This window comes from Fringilla coelebs, assembly GCF_963513975.1.
Source record: "Fringilla coelebs genome assembly, chromosome: 20".
Lineage (NCBI taxonomy): Eukaryota > Metazoa > Chordata > Aves > Passeriformes > Fringillidae > Fringilla > Fringilla coelebs.
The window spans coordinates 4,567,150-4,586,035 of record NC_140046.1 but is presented as its reverse complement, the minus strand read 5'-3'; the positions used below and the strand labels follow the sequence as shown (position 1 = coordinate 4,586,035).

General features: G+C 54.6%; 2 protein-coding genes across 2 annotated transcripts; one reads left to right on the top strand and one right to left on the bottom strand.

Moving 5' to 3' along the window:
- Nucleotides 1-335: 335 nt before the first annotated feature.
- On the top strand, nt 336-9,157 carry SARM1 (sterile alpha and TIR motif containing 1; the record flags this gene model as incomplete). The annotated part of the gene is made up of 9 exons (XM_084219174.1): nt 336-775; nt 3,100-3,718; nt 4,311-4,523; nt 4,646-4,737; nt 5,747-5,982; nt 7,268-7,361; nt 8,090-8,279; nt 8,372-8,493; nt 8,943-9,157. 9 exons carry the CDS (start codon nt 336-338, stop codon nt 9,070-9,072), a joined length of 2,136 nt encoding a protein of 711 aa, XP_084075300.1. The 3' UTR covers nt 9,073-9,157.
- A 2,959-nt stretch (nt 9,158-12,116) lies between these two features.
- SLC46A1 (solute carrier family 46 member 1) lies at nt 12,117-16,964 on the bottom strand. The gene is made up of 5 exons (XM_084219145.1): nt 16,644-16,964; nt 15,361-16,213; nt 14,927-15,010; nt 13,850-14,006; nt 12,117-13,311 (listed from the first exon to the last, which is right to left on the bottom strand). Exons 1-5 carry the CDS (start codon nt 16,884-16,886, stop codon nt 13,236-13,238), a joined length of 1,413 nt encoding a protein of 470 aa, XP_084075271.1. The 5' UTR covers nt 16,887-16,964; the 3' UTR covers nt 12,117-13,235.
- Between the last annotated feature and the right edge of the window lie 1,922 nt (nt 16,965-18,886).

Sequence of the window (18,886 nt, the reverse complement as noted above, 5' to 3'; positions counted from 1 at the left end):
AGTGCCACATCCAGGATTCTGTTAAATCCTTCCGGGGCTGGTGGCAGGAGGGCTCTGGGGGGCTCTGCAGCGGGAGGGGGCTGCAGCCGCCGGCACCGAGCCCCTCCTCGCAGAGGCGGCGCCTGCGCCCGGTGACATCAGCCCCGGGGACCGGGATGCTGAGCCCGGCTCGGGGAAGGCGGATCCCGCTCCGCTTCCAGCTCCGCATCCCGACCGGGCAGCGGGGGGAGCGGGACAGCGCATCCCCCCTCCCGTGCCTCCCGTCCCTGCCGTGCCCGCAGGAGCGGGGGCTCCCCGCGGGCGCGGGGCCGGGGATGCCGCGGTAGCAGCCGCCGATGCTCGCCCTGCTGCTGTCGCTGCACACCCTGGGCCGGTCCCTGGCCATGGCGAGCGCGGAGCGGCTGGCGGTGCCCGAGTGTGCGAGCCGGGCGGGCGGGGGCAGCGCCCGGGAGCGCGGCGGGGTCTCCCCCGGGGTGGGCACCGAGGTGCGGGAGGCGCTGGAGCGGGTCCTGCCCGTGCTCCGCCGGGCCATCGGCCACGCCACGCAGGCGGCCACGGCCGAGGGGCTGCGGGCGGCTCTGTCCGAGGTGTTCCGGCTGGTGGAGGAGGCCTGGGGGATGCCCGCCGTGGGGAGGGACGTGGCCAAGGTGCTGTGCGATGTGATCCGCCTCGAGGGGGGCCTGGACCTGCTGCTCAACCTGCTCTACACCGCCGAGCTGGAGACCAAGTGCCAGGCGGGAAAACTCCTGGAGCAGATCCTGGTGGCGGAAAACAGGTGAGTCTGCAAAGAGCCCCTGAGCCTCACCCTGCCAGCCCCAGGACGGGGGGGTTCAAAGGGACCAAAAAAACTCATCTCAGCCCCCTGCCGTGGGCCCAGACACCTCCCACAGACCAGGCTGCCTCAAACCAACCCAACCTGGCCGTGACCCACCTTTGCCCATCCCCACACCCCCAGATTGCCCTGCTCTCCGTGGCTGCTCTCCGTTGCACAAACCCCCTCGGATCCCCCCCACCTGGTGCACAGGGTGCCTGATTCGAGTCCAGGCGATGACCAAGGGCTGCTCCCTTGCCCCACAGCTGCAGGGAGGAGGAGCAGCCCCAGCCCAGGGGTGCTGGTGAGGACTGGGCTGTCCTCCTGAGCCCCTCAGCCAGGCTGAGCTGAGTCAGTTTGGCTGGCTCAGAGCATCTGACCCAAAGGACAAGACGTGACTCTCCTTTAGCCATAACTGCAGCACGAGGAGGACAAAGGACTTCCCAGGGCCTCCCTGCTGCTGACCAGGGCTGGGATGAAGCCATGAGGAAGGGTCAGCTGGTCAGGTGCGTGTGCTGCTGCCCAGGACAGGTGAGAGGTGCTGGGATGTCTCTGTCGGAGCACGGGCACAGTGTGTGTGTGTGTGTGTGTACAAAGGTGCATGTGCACACCTGACACATCCCAATCACTGCACCCACACACAGCTCACCCTTCCAACACCCCAAATGCACTCTGACAGCTCTGCTCTCCCTGGAAAGGATGTGGAGGGAGCCTGGCCAAAGGTTGCTCTGCCTTCCTGGGGGATGGCTCTTGCTGGAAGGCTGAGGACTCACAGCCTGGGCCTTGCTTCATGCACTGGCAGGCAAAAATAAGCAGCAGCTAAATCAGGAAAGCCCATTAGGGTGGAATTTAATCCCAGGAAGCATCACTGGCATGGTCTGCATTCAGCACTCAGCTCCTTAGCAAGAGAAAGCATTTGCTGGAGTTGTTGTTTCTGCTCCAGGAGCAGCTCATGGTCTTGGAGCAGCCATGGCATTCCAGCCCCTCACTTCCCACAGCTCCTGAGCCATGGCAGGGAGGTGTGGGGCTCCTCTTTGGGTCCAGCCTCTCACTTGCAGACCTCTCCCAGTCTGTGCCCAGCAGCAGAGGTGTTTAGCTGGGAGCTGGACAGGTCCTGGCTCCATCTGCAGCTGCGGGGAGTCAGGGACCTGTGTTTGTCATCCAGCTCCATGGCTGAGTCCGGGCTCACAGCCAGACCCAGGCTGAGGGCTTCTTTTTTTTTTTTTTTTTTTTTTTTTCCCAGGGCTCTCCACAGCATTTCCTGTCAAACCCACCCCAAGGTCAGTGAGAGCCCTGTGGGTCACAGGCTTCCCAGAAATGCTCCTCCTGCCTGCCAGCACAGAGCCTGGCATGCCATCACCCCACCCTGGCTGGGGACCGAGCGTGGCACTGCCCTCCTGAGCAGCAGGGCATGGGGCACCAGTGCCAGAGCTGCCCCACTGCCAGAGCACAGTGGCACCACACTGCCACTGCTGAGGGCAGGAATGGAGCTGCCACTTGCCCCAGGAAACTCATGGGAGCACGGCCAAGAGCTCATCTCAGAGGGTGGGCAGGCCCTGGCACAGGGTGCCCAGAGAAGCTGTGGCTGCCCCTGGATCCCTGGAAGTGTCCAAGGCCAAGCTGGACAGAACTTGGAGCACCCTGGTCTGGTGGAAGGTGTCCCTGCCCATGTCAGGGGCTTGGACCTGGATGAGTTTTCTGATCCTTTACAACCCAAATCATTCTATGGCCCTGATTTCTCCCTTCCTCACTGCATTTTCAAGGCACAGCCCCATTCAGGTGTCATTTTAAGCACAGGCCTTCCAAGGGAGTGCAGGGGGAGGAAATAAAGCGCTTCCCTGCAGCTGCCATCCCAGGACAGACAGACCCCTGTGTCCCACTTGTGGACAGGGCTGCTTGGCTGCTCATCCGGGTGTGAAAGCCCTGTCCTGACAGCAGTGCTTAGGGGACAAACAAGTTTCACTCCCAAACACAAAACAGCAATGCTGGCCCAGCAGATCTATTTCCAGCCTGGCATTAACCCACCCTGCCTGTTGATTGCTGTGAAGATCCTACCTTGAGCATGAGAGCATTCAGTGAGGGGTCCTGGGCTGTGCACCCCATCACAAATTCTTCCATCAGACCCACAGAAGTTCCTCCAACACCTGTTGCACCTTGCTGCATTGCATATCTGGCCATGGGATAAATGTCTGTCCTGGGATAAATGCCACCAAGGCATGGGCCACATCAATCAATGCTGTCACCCCTTGCACATCCACCTGCCCCTCTTCCCCATCTCCTCCCCACAGGGACCGCATCGCCCGGATCGGTCTGGGCGTAATCCTGAACTTAGCCAAGGAGAGGGACATCCCCCAGCTGGCCCAGAGCCTCTCTGGGATCCTGGAGCACATGTTCAAGCACACGGAGGAGACCTGCTTCCAGCTCATCTCCGACGGGGGCCTGGACACCATCCTGTACTGGTGCCGCTGGACGGAGCCCGCCGTGCTGCGCCACTGCGCCATGGCCTTGGCCAACTGTGCCATGTACGGGGGCCAGGCCAACCAGCGCCTGATGATCGAGAAGAAGGCGGCAGAGTGGCTCTTCCCCCTGGCCTTCTCCAAAGACGACGAGCTGATCCGGCTGCACGCCTGCCTGGCCATCACGGTGCTGGCCACCAACAAGGAGATCGAGAAGGAGGTGGAGCGCTCGGGGACGCTGGCTCTGGTGGAGCCCTTCATCGCCTCGCTGGACCCCGAGCAGTTCGCCCGTCAGATGTTGGGCAGCAGTGACAACATCCAGGGGAGGACAGCGCAGGACCTGCAGCGCCTGGTGCCCCTGCTGGACAGCTCCAGGCTGGAGGCTCAGTGCGTCGCCGCCTTCTACCTGTGCACCGAGGCTGCCATCAAAGCCAGGCAGAAGAAAACACAGGTAAAGGGTAGGTGCCTGGAGGAAGGTGATGGCAAAGGGAAGGGGTGGCACAGCTGCGTCTTGGTGTCTTCTGCCCATCAAACACCTCGGTACTCGCCCGGCCCAGCACAGCTTGTTGGGAAGTGTGGCAGTCATGTTTTCTAGAAAAATCCCTTTGCCCAGGATTCTTCTCCTGGGAAGCTGAGAAGCCTCAGAGAAAAAGGAAAACAATATTTATCTCATTTGCTTCTCCTGTGTTTTGCTGCTTTGGAATGTGGTTGGAGATTGTTCACCCACAGGTGATTGTTTCATTGGTTTTATGTGAGTTGTTTTGACTCTTTGGCCAATTATGGTCAAGCTGTGTCAGGGCTCTGGAAAGAGTCACCAGTCTTCATTAGTATCTTTTAGCCTTCTCTAAGTATCCTTTTTGTATTCTTTAGTATAGTTCAGTATCATTTTAGTTTAGTATTCTTTAATATAACATAATACCACAAAATAATAAATTAGCCTTCTAAGACCATGGAGTCAGATTTATCGCTCCTTCCTTCATCGGGAACAATAGGGAAGAGGATGAGGGGAGGCAAAGTGACGTCTCCTCCCTTTGTGTCCCCAGATTTTCAGTGAGATCGGGGCTACGCAGAGCCTGAAGAGGATTGTGTGCTACTCCACCAGCAGCACCACCTCCTCCCTGGCCAAAAGGGTGCTGCGCCTGATAGGGGAGGAGGTTCCTCGGCGCATCCTGCCCACCGTGCCCAACTGGAAATCCTGCGAGGTGCAGACGTGGCTGCAGCAGATCGGGTTCAACAAATACTGCCAGAGATTCCTGGTAGGGCTCTGTGCTGGGGGAAGGACACACGGATGGACATTTCTGCCCCATCTCGCAGCAGAGGTGCAAGCATCTCGCCCAGCTTTTCCTGGGACCTTTCCAGCCTGGATTTCTCTTGGCAGGATCACCAGGTGGATGGGGACATTCTCCTGAGGCTGACAGAGGAGGAGCTGCAGAAGGATTTGGGGATGGACTCCAGCATCACTCGGAAAAGGTAGGACCACCACCAGGGCACACTGGACTCGCCCAGGGCCATCACCACAGTGGCAGAGCCAGGGACAAGGTCTCTGCCTTTCCCCTCTTGCAAAAACAGGAATGGAGATCCTCCAAATGCAAAACCTGGGCTTTTCCACTGCACTTTTTGCAGTCCCAGAGAGATTTCTGTAATGGCACCAGTGCATGGCAGAGGTGTGGGTGGGGGAAAGACCACCTATGGCACAGGGCAGGTGGGATCATACAAGTTACCCAGAAAGATGGGAACTGACCCTTAGCTGAGCTGCTCACGCCTTGTTGCCCTGAGGACCAGCACTGCCATGCAGCTGTTCCTCTGCTTCCTCTTCCTGGAGCTCATCCTTCACCCCAGCATGGAGCTGCACTCCCTCCTGAGCAGGTAAAATGTTGGAATCCGAAATGCAGGGAACCCTCAAAACTTTGGGCCTGTAAGCCAAAGCTTGGAATTAAACACAGGATTTCATTTGAGACCTAGGAAAAAGCTTCCAATCTTAGGTGCTAGAAATGAGAATGTGGATTTATAGTTTAAAGTAGAGACACGTTAAGAACAGGAAAGTTTAGAGCTCCAGAGTTTAAGAGATAGAAAAAATAAAAATAGTTACAAAGGTAAACAAGAAGTTTAGAATGCAGTACTGTAGGTTTGTGTGTTATAACATAATTGCTTAAGAAAACTTACATTGTAGCATGAATCGATAAGACAAAACAGGAGGATTGAGTTAAGGATTAAGGATTAAGTTAAAAGCATAAACATCCCTGTTAGCAGTGTTTTATTGGTCAATAAATACTTTAAAAATCTTGTAACTACAAGTCTTGTGACCTTCTGAACCTTGCGGTAAAGATGTGAGTGGAACTCACCCTTCTTGCCTGCGCAGAAGATAAGAAAAATAAACCACATCCCCTAAAACAACTCAGAGGTCCCCCCTCTAAAATCAAAAATCCCACAGTGGCACCCCCGTCTCTCTAAGTGCTGCTCCACTTGTCCCCCACACCAGGTTTTTCCGGGAGCTGACGGAGCTCAAGACCTTCGCCAACTACTCCACCTGCGACCGCAGCAACCTGGCCGACTGGCTGGGGGGCATCGAGCCCAAATTCCGGCAGTACACCTACAACCTGCTCACCTGCGGCATCGACCGCAACTTCCTGCACCGCGTGACGGAGCAGCAGCTGCAGGAGGACTGCCACATCCACACCGGCTTCCACCGCGTCCGCATCCTCACCGCCGCCAGGGGTGCGCCGCCCGGGCAGGGAGCGGGGCCGAGGGGGCTTTGCGCTGCGATTTTGGGGTTTGCTTCAGAAGCTTGGTTCTTCTTGTGGTAGTTCTCTGCTAGGTGTGTCTGTCGCTTTTTTGATTCTTTTCTCTTGCTCCTTGCTGAGTGGTGTCTGTCAGTCTTGGTGTTCTAGAAGGGCGTTGAGTGATTGGGCAGATTAAAATGATGCCTCTTACGCCTGGGGGGACGTTGGGACATTCAGGTGTCTTTTGTCCCTTGAGACTTCCTTTCTCATACTTGGTTGGTGGTCTTTGTGTTCTTTCTCTCTCCTTCTGTTCTGGGTAAAAGGGTGAGCAAACCACACCGTCAGGAGTTCTGTTGGAGCTGTTGCTGGATTCAGAGGCTGTGGGCCAGAATAAAGCTCTGGATCCAAACTCTCTATCAGAACTCTTTTTTATCACCACTGCCTTAAAGCTTCTCTGACAGAGGTAAACTCGAGGAGCAGGCTTACAGGGAAGCTCCATTCTGCAGCCACTGGAGCTCCTGCATGCCTGAGCTTGCCTCCACGTGCCCAGCTGCAGCACACAGCTGGGCAAAAGTGTCTCTGGGGTGAAAACAGCACAGTGCCGCTATTTGGTCAAGCAGCAAGGGCCAGACAAACTCAGCCGCGTCCCGTCCGGCTACATTGGTAATATTCTATTGGAATAACACATAGGTAATATTCTATTGGAATAACACGTTGGTAATATTCTATTGGAATAACGCATTGGTAACATTCTATTGGAATAACACATTGGTAATATTCTGTTGGAATATTTTGCTTTCCCTCTGTGGAGAAGCTTTAAGGCGATGGTGAAGGAAAGGAGTGGGTTCTGATGGAGGGTTTGGATCCAGAGCTTTATTCTGGCCCGCAGGCCTCTGAACCCACAGCAGCTCCAGAAGAACTCCTGAACCATGTGGGCACTGCTCCTCTTAACCCCGGGGAGAGGAGCAGGGAAGGGGCAGGGAGCCACCAGCCAGGCACAGGAGGGGAGGGCCAAGGGACAAAAGACACCTGGATGGCCCAATGCCCCCCCAGTGGTAGAGGGCATCCTTTGAACCTGCCAATTACTCGATGCCCTTCTGGAATTCCAGGATTGACAGACAGTGCTGGGAGGGGTCAGAGAGGGGAAAGGAGAGGTGAGTGACACACCTGGCGGGGAATCTTCAGGGGAGGGACCAGGTTTCTGAAGTAAACCCTGAAATCACACCGCAAGGAGCTGCTGGGTGGTCTGTAACTGGTGGTGGCTGTTTTGTGCTGTCTAGAGACGCTGCACTCGCCCATCACGCTGCAAACCGCGTCCAACGGGACCGACGTGTTCATCAGCTACCGCAGGAGCACCGGCTCGCAGCTGGCCAGGTGAGCCCCGAGGGAAGGGGGGCAGTGGGAAAAGGGGGGAATGGGGAGGAGGGAGAGGCTGCCAAAGGCTGCAGAGGAAATGGGGACAGAGCGCGTGAAGAGCTGCACAGTGGACAGGCCAATTCCCAGTCCTGTCGCCGCCACTTTGTGGCCACAGAGAGCAGCAGGCACTTCCTTCCCAGAATTTCTCAGACAAAGAAGGAAACAATTCTTATCTCTACTTGCTGCTCCTGTTGTTTAGCACATGTGGAATGTGTTGTGGAGATTGTTTGCCAAAAGGGATTTGTTAATTAGACTCCGCTGGTGGTTGTTTTGATTGATTGCACAATTAGGCCAAAGCTGTGCAGTGACTGGCTGTAAGCAGTCATGGGTTTTTCTTTAGTATTTTGTAGTAGTAGTGTAGTATGCAGCATAATATAGTATAACTCAATAAAGCAATTGTTCAGCCTTCTGAAATCACTGGAGTCAATGCACATGATTCCCTGGCTGGGGGTCACCTTGCTACAATGCCACTTTGGCACTGAGTGACCTTTTCCTCGGGCTCCTGGAGCTCTAGGGGATCACAGCACGGAGTCAATGTCAGCTCCTCGTGTTCTCTGCACGTGCCCAGACAGCTGGGCTGGAGCTGGCACCTCATTCCCTGCTCCTCTGTCTCAGCAAGTCTCAGCCAACGTGGTGAGACAGCAAATGAAACCTCTCACCCTGGTGCTGTCCCCTCTTGCCACCAGCCTGCTGAAGGTCCACCTGCAGCTCCACGGCTTCAGCGTGTTCATCGACGTGGAGAAGCTGGAGGCAGGGAAGTTTGAAGACAAGCTGATCCAGAGCGTCCTGAGCGCCCGGAATTTTGTGCTGGTCCTCTCACCAAGGGCACTGGATAAATGCATGGAGGACCCCGAGTGCAAGGACTGGGTACACAAGGTGAGAGAGGCTACCAGGTGGGACCTCTGGTGGGAGGGAGCTGGTGAGGGGCTGACACAGGCCAAGAGCACCTGCATGTCCTGTTCCTGCAGGAGATTGTGACAGCCCTGAACTCTGGGAAGAACATTGTACCTGTCACAGACCATTTTGAGTGGCCAGACCCAGAAACGCTTCCCAAGGACATGAGGGCTGTCCTGAAATTCAATGGTATCATGTAAGTAAAAGCCACCTGTGCCATGGGGTTCCTTGACAGCTGGGGAGAAGAGCTTGCAAAGGGAGCAGCAAAGAGCCCAAGGACATTGGGACAAACAGATGAGGCTGGCAGAACAGGTCAAAGGGACGCTGAGTCACTCCAGGTGCTCCAGAGCTTGCAGGGAGCAAAGGTTCCCACCCCATCCCTGCTGCTGGTGCTGTGCTGGGGCTCCCCTGGGTGACAGAGGGGTCACTGCTGGGAGGACACACATCCTCAGCGATGCTGGCAGGTTTCACAGCTCACCTGGGTTTCATTCCCCCCAGCCTGGCAGCACTCATGGGGAAAAGGGAGCTCCTGGAGAGCTGGGGTGGAGGAAAGGGCTCCCTGGCTGGCCCAAATGAACTGAGCTACCTTGTGGCACCCCACACACGGCAGAAAAAGTGAACATCACATTTTCCCCCTCGATACAGGTGGTCCCACGAGTACCAGGAGGCCACGATTGACAAAATCATCCGCTTCCTGCAGGGCCGCTCCTCGCGGGATTCCTCGGCTGGCTCGGAGAACGGGCTGGACTGCCTGCACTCCCTGGGCCAGAGCTAGAACCAGCACTGCAGAGACTCCCAGGTGACCCCTTTTTTTTTTTCTTTTTATGGGGGTCTAAATTTATCCCTCCTGAAATTTTCCTGTCTTTGAGAGAAAACCTTGCTCCCTCCTCTCCCTCCCGATACGAGCCCCTGGCCCCAGCACTCACTCCCCCAGCACCTGGGGAGCCCAGGCAGGCTGGACTCTGCGATGGATTATGTGTCTTCCACGTCCTCCTGTGGGGTGTGAGGGAGACTGGCACCACCCAGACCCCCACAGGCAGCTGCAGCTTCCCCCAGAAACACACCCAAAGAAGGAGAAATTTTTGGAGGATTGAAAATTGGAGAAGTGTTGGGAATCTGTCGTAAGAGGACACAAGGGAGAGAAGAGCAATTGAGAGGGAGGTGAGGCTCTGCCGTGTGCCCCAGGAGTATCCTTGTGGTCAGAAACTGAGAGCAGGAAAGGGCAAATAAAAATTAAGCCCTAACAAAATCTTTGTGTTTGGGAAAGATAACCCACAGGGGCCTTCTGAAGTGCTTTATCTTTCCCAGCAATGTCCCTTTATCACGAGAACTCCTTCCCTCCTCAAAAGACTTCCACCTCCCAGTGCTGCAAAACCACTTTGTGCTCTTACCTCTGGCAGTGGGAATTTGGGGTTAGACCACGTGAAGCTTCTGCAGGATCCCTACAAAAAGTGCTTTTAAAATACCCTCCTTCCCCTCCATCTGAAGTCTCAGCTTCACCACTTTATCAGGTCTGTATTTCCAGAGCACTGGAGGCTGGATTGTGACCCTGGAAAACCTGAAATCCATGCAGGGAAGATGCTAATGGCTGTTCTTGTGGAGTTGTTCTACACTGTGGCTGTATTTTATCCTGCTCCACAGCTGTATTTTATCCTGCTCCTGTGGTCTGTGCCTTCAGCAGGAGCTGGTGAATCTCCCTGCTGACCACCACACCCCCACAGCCCTAGCTGAGCTCCCTGGGGTTGTCCCTGCTCACTGCTGGATGCAATTCCAAGTAGCACTTGCTTCTTCCTATCAACCTCTTCACCCACCTGGGCTTCTTGCAGCTCCTCACCTTAAAATATCAAGAAAAAGTGGAGCTTTTGCAAAGGGCTGGCAAAGGATGCTCCAGGACCATCAGTGCCTGCTGCCAACGCTGCAGGTGAGGAACCATGGGCATCCTGACACAAATCCCTGCATTCCCCACTCCAGGCTGCTGAATCACCTTGAAAAACAAACAGGCTCCTCTTCCCATCCTTGCTCAAGAACTCAGCCTTCTCAGGAGGTAACAAGGAGTCTCAGCCAGCCTGTCCTCCTCCTGGCTCTCCCTGGAGCTCTGCTTTAACTGTCAGGAACACAAACACTTTCTTCCTTTGGCTTGGATCCACAAACGTATCAGGGGCAGAAAAAAAACAAAAGTTAATTCTGGTGCTTTATGGATAGTTCTTATCAGCTCACAGTTAATGGCATCTTTGCTCTCCAGTGAAAGGTTAATAGCCATATTTGCCCAGCATTCATCAGAATTAGAATCCATCTAATCTCCAGAATAAATAACAAGAAGGCAGCAGATGAGCCCAAAGGTGAATCTGCCCAAGGATAAAAGCCTCTTGTGAGCTGCTTCAGGGAAAAGCCTTCAGTAGCTGAATGTCAGGGCCTCCATGGCCACTGGAGGAGTCCCACACAGTCACTCCTAAGGATTTTCCCCCCTGCAATAATCTGGTAAGATTGTGTCTTGTTTCCCAGGAGCTCTGTAGCAATCAGCCTCCTCACCCAGCACTCAGTGTGAGATTTCCTTGTTCTCCACAGCTCAGGTGTCTCACCTGACATGAGATTCTATCTCCTGCTCCAGCTGCCTGGACTGTGACTCCTCCTGTTTCATTATCTTCACCTTAATGAACTTGCCCTGCTTTTGGCAAAGCATCCCATACCCAGCCCCTTCCAGCTGGAGCAGACTCAAGGAAATTAATTCCTCTGTCCTCACCCTCCCTCATTCCTTTGCTCTGCCACGTCAAAAGTGTTGGGAGTTATTCAATCAGGCATTATTAATAAATCTGTTTTTTACTCTAAATCCCCTCCTCTTTGTCTGTATCACATGCTTCTCCCCCTGCAGGCTTTTCACACTTGCTTTTCCTTGCCACCATGAAGCAGAACTGACATTCCCAAGCACCATTCCTGCAGGAACCCCTCACTTCCCACTCCCCTTGGCATGGACTGATGCACTGCACCCCCAGGGACTCTGCCTGCTCTCACCAGCCATGGCTCCACTGCTGCCACTCTTGGAGGGCAGCCTAGATGAACTTTGGCTTAATTTTTTTAATGAGGCATAATAGCTGCCATTGATTGTGTCCCCATGCAGAGCCAGGTTTCACCTCCCTGCACAACACTGAGCAGCTGCTTGAATTGGCACCCAGGGGGTGGAGAGGGCTTCACTTCACAATCAGCTCAGCCACAAACACCCCCTGCATCATTCACAGCATGCCCTGTTCCTCAGGGAGGACAATTCCAGGCTGAGCCCAGCAGCCAGACCTGTAACTCCAACCTTCCCTGGCAAAACTCCTCGGGGCAAGTGGCACAACACCAAGTTCTTCAAGCCTCCCTGCTTCCCTGCTCCCCAGTTCTGCTTTTACCACACACTCCCAAATGGACAGGGACAAAGCTGGGTTAAAGAAAATTTCACATTTTCTGCACACTGAAGGACAGGTTTCAGATGAAGCTCTCCTGCAAGCTTTACTCTGGTGGTCAGGAAAAGCAAGTTTTGGCTGCTTGCAAGTCCCAAACCTGCATTTTCCACTTTCACACACTCATTCTCCACGAGACAGATAAATTCCTGCTGCTCCTTCTTTACTGCAGTCTTCAATAAAGGACTGAGAGGTAAAATAATGGAGAGGAACCTCCAAGGAGTCAAGGACAAACGACATCAACAGCTGCACAAGATATCCAGAGTTTTATGAACCATAAAAGAGCATGGAGGTTTTATTCATTCTGAAAGTAACAGTAAAGTCATTACTGCATGTACCTGAACAGCATGTGCAGTGTACACAGAACTGCTGCTTTATGGCACGTTGAAGAGGAAAAAAAAAAGGATTGCAGCAACACAGGCAATGCTTTGGAAAGAACAATTGTAAGTACCATGGATATGGGGTTTGCTTGCTGGCATCAACAGATGCCAGGGCAAGCAGCAGCACTGAGGTCATTAACACAAGATTATGCCACATACAACAAAAAAGATTAATCTTAAAGACACTAGTGCTGTCCCCAGCTTGCTGAGGAAAGCCTCTGCACAAGCACAGCAGGCGTTTCACACCACTGGGGCACAGCTGTCAAACTGGGGCTCAGATCTGCAGTGGAAGGGGGAACAGTTCTGACAATTTTCTCCCTGATTCATAGTTTTTGGTAACTGTCAATTAAGGCACCCACAGGAGTTGCTCCAAGGATCCTTGTGGGTCCCTCCCAACCCAGGATTTACTCTACTGGCCCTGCAGTATTCTCAGATGATCTGTTCCTTCTCAAAACCTCCTCTGAGATCCTGGGCTGAGCTGCAGACAGGCAGGACATACCACTGGCACTCCTACCAACACCTGATCAATTAGATCCTCTTCTTAGGACACCTCTTGCCAAACTACAGCTGGCTGAGTCAGTAAGGACAGCAATAGCACTCCTGTGCTAAAATACCGCCCTCCATATGGAGTTTTGTGGTCTGGCATGTCACATTTGTCGGGTTTTTACTGGCAAAGTGATGCTCTGGAGCACAGATCTTCCCCCCCCAGCAGGACACCTCTGCTTCAGCTGTGCCTCACCCACACCAACAGCTCATCTCTGCACACTGCAATACCCTGAGGGGAAAATGCTCAGCAATTAAAGCAGAACTCAGCCCTCTCTCCCCACTAAAAGCATGGCAGAGCCCCACCAAACCCCAAACCAGCCTTGCAAAAGGCCCACAACAGCTGGATTGGCTCTTGGGTCTCTGGGGTTTTCTCTGACAGATGAGCCAACACAACGCTGAGGAGGCATTCACAGCTCCAAATCAAGTTCCTCCTGTGATTTCCAATCATTTGGCATATTAAAAGTTGGTAAGGACAAGCAGAGTGTCCCTCCCACACTGATCAGTCCTTTGAGGGAAGAATGAAGGGCAGTGTTCAGGTGGACACTGCCGTGCTGGACAATTCCTTGGTGTCAAATTCAGTCTTTCGGGGGGGACAGGGAAGCATCTTGGAAATGGTTGTAGTCGTGTTTTGAATCCCAGATTTGTATCCACCTAGAAAAGAATGAAACAGTTTCAGCTTCCAAGGGAACATGGGGATGTTGCTGGGTTGAGTGAGTCTTAAAAATTTCAGAGGAAAAAAACAAAATGACCCTGCCAGGAGGTGCTGCACTTCTGCAATTCCAAATATATTGCCTCTCCCAGAACCTACCAGGGGATTTGTTTTCTATCACAGCAAAACTTCTGCTTCAATTACTAAAGAAATTACAGGAAGAGAGACTGCTGAGAGAGCTCCATCTCTTCCACGAAGAACTTTCAAATTCAATTCCAGATTTTGGATTCCATTGAGGCTGGAGTGAGGCCTTGAAGCACTTTGAATATTGGCAGCTACATTACTCAGGCTGCAGGTTTATCCCTAGGATTCAGATTCCAAAGGAAACGACCTGCACCTCTTTTTACTGGAGCACCAGACACCCTCTCACAACCAGAAATGAAAATATGCCTTAAAAACTGCCAGCTGCTATCCTAAGAGTAAAACAGTATTTTCCATATAAAACTGCATGGCAAAGTTTGGACATTAGAAGTAAATTACCCAAGGATAGCTGCTGGAATAAGGAGGATTATGGCCCCAAAGAGAAATGGGAATCCCCTCATGAAGTGCAAGGTGGCAGGGTAGAGAGAGTTGAACACTCCTGTAGCCACGAGTGAACACAGCCCTTCCACGCAGGCAACAGAAGCAAAAAGAGCACCTGGAAAAGAGAGATAAGAGGTTAATGGTGAGATAGGCAGGTGGTTATTGCCTGTAAACAGCTGTAACACATCACCCTCAGTGCCTTCTGTCAATCTCTCCAAGGGTTTGCACTTGCCATCAGAAAGGTGTGTGAATATCAAGAGTGGCAAGGTGGGACAGGACTGGCCTGGCACGTCCAGCCTGTGGCCATGACCACCTCCCCAACCTGCAGGATTTGTATCAGGAGATGACCAGGACATTATCCATCAGCTGGATTGTAAATGCTGCAGGCCAGGGCACCTCTTATCACTTGTTAAACATTAAGTACAGCACAAGATTTAGCACCATAAATGTGCCGTACGTGCCATCGCCGTCCTAAAATAAGAAACCTGAGTATTGCAAAATCACCTCTCCATCGGTGCCACCTGGATTCCCTCCTCCCCCTGTCTGCCCTGGAGACATTCCTGGGCTGTGTTTCACAGCAAGTGCAAACTCTCCAAACACAGAACTGGACAAAAGGCAAATATGCTCCTCCTATGGGTTATCCGTGATCTTTCACCGTGGTCAATGATACAACCCTCCAACAACACCTGGTTCTCCCCACTGTTACTGATCTACAGAGGAAAGTTATGGCCAGGAGAATGACTCTTTTCTCCTTGTCATATAATCCATTTTAACTTTTGCTCCTTGTAAAAGTTTTGGAAATGAATACATGGATGAATGAGCTCCTCCTGCTTTTCTTCCCTTGTTCTCATCTCGGAAATGCAGCAAGTCTGAATCGAAGAATTATTTGGGGGGATAAAAAAATAAAATTACCCTGAGCCTGAGGGTGAATGCAGGGACACAGGAGTCCAGAGGAGCCAGGGAACTCCTAATCTCTCCAGAGTCTGGTTTCAATATTTCAAGAAAAAAGTTTCAGGATCTGGCTTAATTCCTTACCTTGTTCTGTCTCACTGACCAGCTTGGAGAGCTTGGATCTGATGACTGGAGTGGCTGCCATGGAAAGGAACAGAATTCCGTAACCTGTGAGCAAGACACAGCACATTAGGGAAAGCTCACCTCTAGAATAAAGACTCCCAAGTCAGGCCCAGAAATCTGCAGCTGCTGGCAGTGTCTCCCTGCTATATTTAGACACAATTCACCCTCCTGGATGTCATAAGGCACTTCAGTCTGTGTCTGCAGTATAATACAGTTGTGGGAAGCCTAATGTTCTAGGAACTGCATGGATGCGCTTCCAAATTCAGTGTTTGGCCAGCACTGCCCTTAGCAAGGCACAGTTTTGTTGGTGCACAAGGCAGAACTCCCCGTGAAGCATGCTACCAGCACCAATTCACCAAAAGCCTGAGAAACAGGGACCAAGCCCTCAGCATCACCTGTAAACATCAGTGGCGTTGTGGTAGCAAGGGAAATCACCACCAGCCCAGCAATGTTGGACATCAATCCTATCTCTGCCACCCAGGTGTCCTCGAGGCAGAGCTGCAGCAGCCTCAGCCCTGCCAGGCTGCTCAGGTAAGCCAGGTAGCTGGCGGCCGAGCCGTACCCGATGAGATCAGACGCCCAGCACAGAGGGGAGCCGAGCTCGTACAACACGTAGATGTCCTTGGCTCCAAAATGCACCGTGACAATCAGAAAGAAAGCCAGGGAGTACAGAGCCAGCTTCCACCTGGAGCTCGGCTGCTCGGGGGCCGTGTACAGCCTGAACACAGCCCGGTAGTGGCGGAGCGTGAACAGCTTGGCCGCCTTCCTCTGCTTCACCGACTCCCGCAGGAAGAAGGCGGCGTAGAGGGTGGCAGCAAGGCTGGCGGCGAAGGCCAGCCAGAAGGGGTTGATGTAGCCCTGGGCCTTGCGCCACTGGCCGCCGCCGATGCTGGCCACCATGCCCGCGGTGCCCAGGCACGCCTCGAGGATGGCCACGCGGAACGTCCGCGCCCTGCGCTCGCTGGTGTCGGCCACGTAGGAGAAGCAGCCGGCCAGGATCAGGTTGTAGTCACCCGTGAGGCCGCTCAGGATGCGTCCCAGGAGGAAGAAGGCGACGTGCAGCTCCAGGTACATGACCAGCAGGTAGATGGCTGTCTGCAAAGCCATGCCTGCTGCCGGCAGGATGAGCGCCGGGCGCCGGCCCGCGCTGTCGCTCCATGCGCCCAAGAGAGTCACGGAGAAGAGGCTGACAAAGAAACCTCCCAGGTTGATGTAGAGGTTCCAGTGGGACACCAGAGCTTCCACCTCCTGCAGGAGAAACAGGCAGCTGAGGAGCTCCAACAGCACCCACTGGGCTCCCCACTCCCCCTGGGGCTCCCTGCTTCCATCACGCTCCCCTTCCCCTCCGGGCTCCCTGCTCCCTTTGGGGCGTCACGTTCCCTCCTGACTCTGCTTCCAGGGACTCCCAGCTCCTCTCAAGCTCCCTGTTCCCCTTGGGGCTCCCTATTCCCCGAGGCACCTCTTCTTCCCTGCTGCCCCAGATCTTCCCTCTCCCGTGGGACCTCCCGTTCACCGTGAGCCTCCGCTCCCTCCGGGGCTCCCCAATCCCACGGGCCCGCCTTTCTCCCCGGCTCCCCATCCATCCCGCGCCTCCCCCCCGGCCTCTCCCCCTAAGCTCTTCATCCACAGCAGAGCACCCCGAGGCTCTCCCGCCCCCCGTGTCCCCCCGTGTCCCCACCTGCCGCAGGGGGTCGGCGGTAGCGTTGCCGTCCCCGCAGCCGGAGGAGTCGGTGCTGTTGCGGTTGCTGTAGCCGTGCTCGGCTCCCAGCCGGTCCCACAGGTACTGGGTGGCCAGCGGGCCCTGCAGCCCCAGCGACACGGTGGCCAGGAACAGCAGCGGCTCCACGGCGGGCAGCGACAGGCGGCGCCGGCCGGGGGGCACCGGGGGCTCGGCGGGCGGCGGAGCGGCCATGGCGGCCATGGCGGGGCGGAGGCTCCGCCGGAACGGGACTGGCTCTGCTCCGCCCGGGATGGCACCGACACGGCTCCGCTTGGGATGGCACTGACACGGCTCCGCTTGGGTAGGCCTGGCTCTGCTCCGCCCGGGATGGCACTGACACGGCTCCGCCCGGAACGGGACTGACACGGCTCCGCCCGGAACGAAGCCGTGGCTCGGCTCGGCTCCGCCCGGGATGGCGCTGACACGCCTCCTCCCGAACGGGACTGACACGGCTCCACTCGGGATGGTTCCAGCTCCGCTCCGCCCGGAACGAGACTCACTCAGCTCCGCTCGGAACGGTCCAGGCTCCGCTCCGCCCGGCACGGGACCGGCCCCGCTCAGAACGGTCCGGGCTCCGCTGTGCCCGGAACGGGACCGGCTCCGCTCAGAACGGTCCGGGCTCCGCTGTGCCCGGAACGGGACCGGCTCCGCTCAGAACGGTCCGGGCTCCGCTGTGCCCGGAACGGTCCAGGCTCCGCTGTGCCCGGAACGGGACCGGCTCCGCTCAGAACGGTCCGGGCTCCGCTGTGCCCGGAACGGGACCGGCTCGGCTCCGCTCAGAACGGTCCGGGCTCCGCTGTGCCCGGAACGGGACCGGCTCCGCTCCCTCCGCCGCCGGGGACCGCGGGTGTTCCCGAGACCCCTCGGCGCTGGCGCTGCAGCCAGCCCGGTGCTAAAGGTGCAGCTCTCAGGGGGTGACGTTCCACACAATCATGTAATTTTTGAGGCGAGCAAAGCCCTCTGAGAGCATCGAGTCCAAGGTTAGCACAGCACGGCCAAAGCCACCGCTAAACCGTGTCCCCAAGTGCCACATCTTCACACAGCTAAATCCCGGCAGGGACGGGGCTCCACCCTTTACCTGAGCCGCCTGTGCTAGTGCCCAAACAGCCTCTGCCTGAAGAGCCTTTTCCTAATATCCAGCCTAAACCCCCCGACATGCCTGCATGCTGTTCCCTCGGGTCCTGTCACCGGTCACCAGAGAGGAGAGAACAGCCCCTGCCCCTCCAACACCCCCATGAGGAAGCTGCAGGATGCGATGAAGGCTCCCCTCAGTGTTCTCCAAGCTCCACAAACCAAGCAAAACAAAAAAATCAACATTTTAACTGCACGAGGATCAGCAAAATACTGTATTTAGCAATATATGATCACCTGTATTAGTTCACAGCACATTAGAAAATACTGCTTTTTATAAAGGACAAAATAGAAACTCAGTTAATGAAGAAGGTTTTGGCTGTGCTGTTTGCTCTCCTGTGAGGTTTGGCTGCCTCGAAGAGCAGATCAGGAAGCAAAGACCAAGCTGTCCTTTGAATTCAAAGCACAGGACTCAGAGTATTGTATTAACCTGTTTATATAAAGTGGAGCAGTTCCAAAATAATGTAAATTGGCCTCGCTCCTCTGACAGCACTGAGGTGCTCGTGGGCCACAGGAAAAGCTTGAGCAAGACATAAACCACTCATTTTCCAGTAAAGCACTTCTAGAACTCATTTTTAGTGTCTTTGAAAGTTGTGACTCACATGGCAACCATCTCTGTGGAGGTGCTGTTTTAAGGAACAGGCACAATTCTTCAGCTGAGACCCTCCCACATTGGTATTTGCACTCCACAAATGAAGCTGCAGCTGGAGGCCAACATTTGTGCTGCAGAGATTCAAAAACGAGGTGTTCTTTTAGATTTCCATCACAACCCCAGGGCATTAGAGTAAAAAGCAGAAAAATGACCTTGCTGTTGGCTGCTGCCACTGCACCTTGTCAGACAGTAATTAAACATTCAGAGGATGCGAGATGTGGGGGGACAGAATTCATCTGAAAGCTCTTTCTCATTCTTTTTGTACCAAGGGTGAGATGCTGGAGCTCAGGGCTGGCACCAAGAAATGTGATGCTGTTTGTTGTGAGCAATGTGCCCAAATCCAGCTTGCAAACCTGATTTTCCATCATTAGCACATTCTTGAGAGAAAACAAGGCCTGGCAGAAAAGGGGGGAGAGGC

Coding starts and splice junctions, on each gene's coding strand:
- SLC46A1 (XM_084219145.1), bottom strand. CDS start 16,886: ATGGCCGCCATGGCCGCTCCGCCGCCCGCCGAGCCCCCGGTGCCCCCC. Junction 16,214..16,643: donor CCGCCGACCCCCTGCGGCAG/GTGGGGACACGG, acceptor TTTCTCCTGCAG/GAGGTGGAAGCTCTGGTGTC. Junction 15,011..15,360: donor AACGCCACTGATGTTTACAG/GTGATGCTGAGG, acceptor TCTTGCTCACAG/GTTACGGAATTCTGTTCCTT.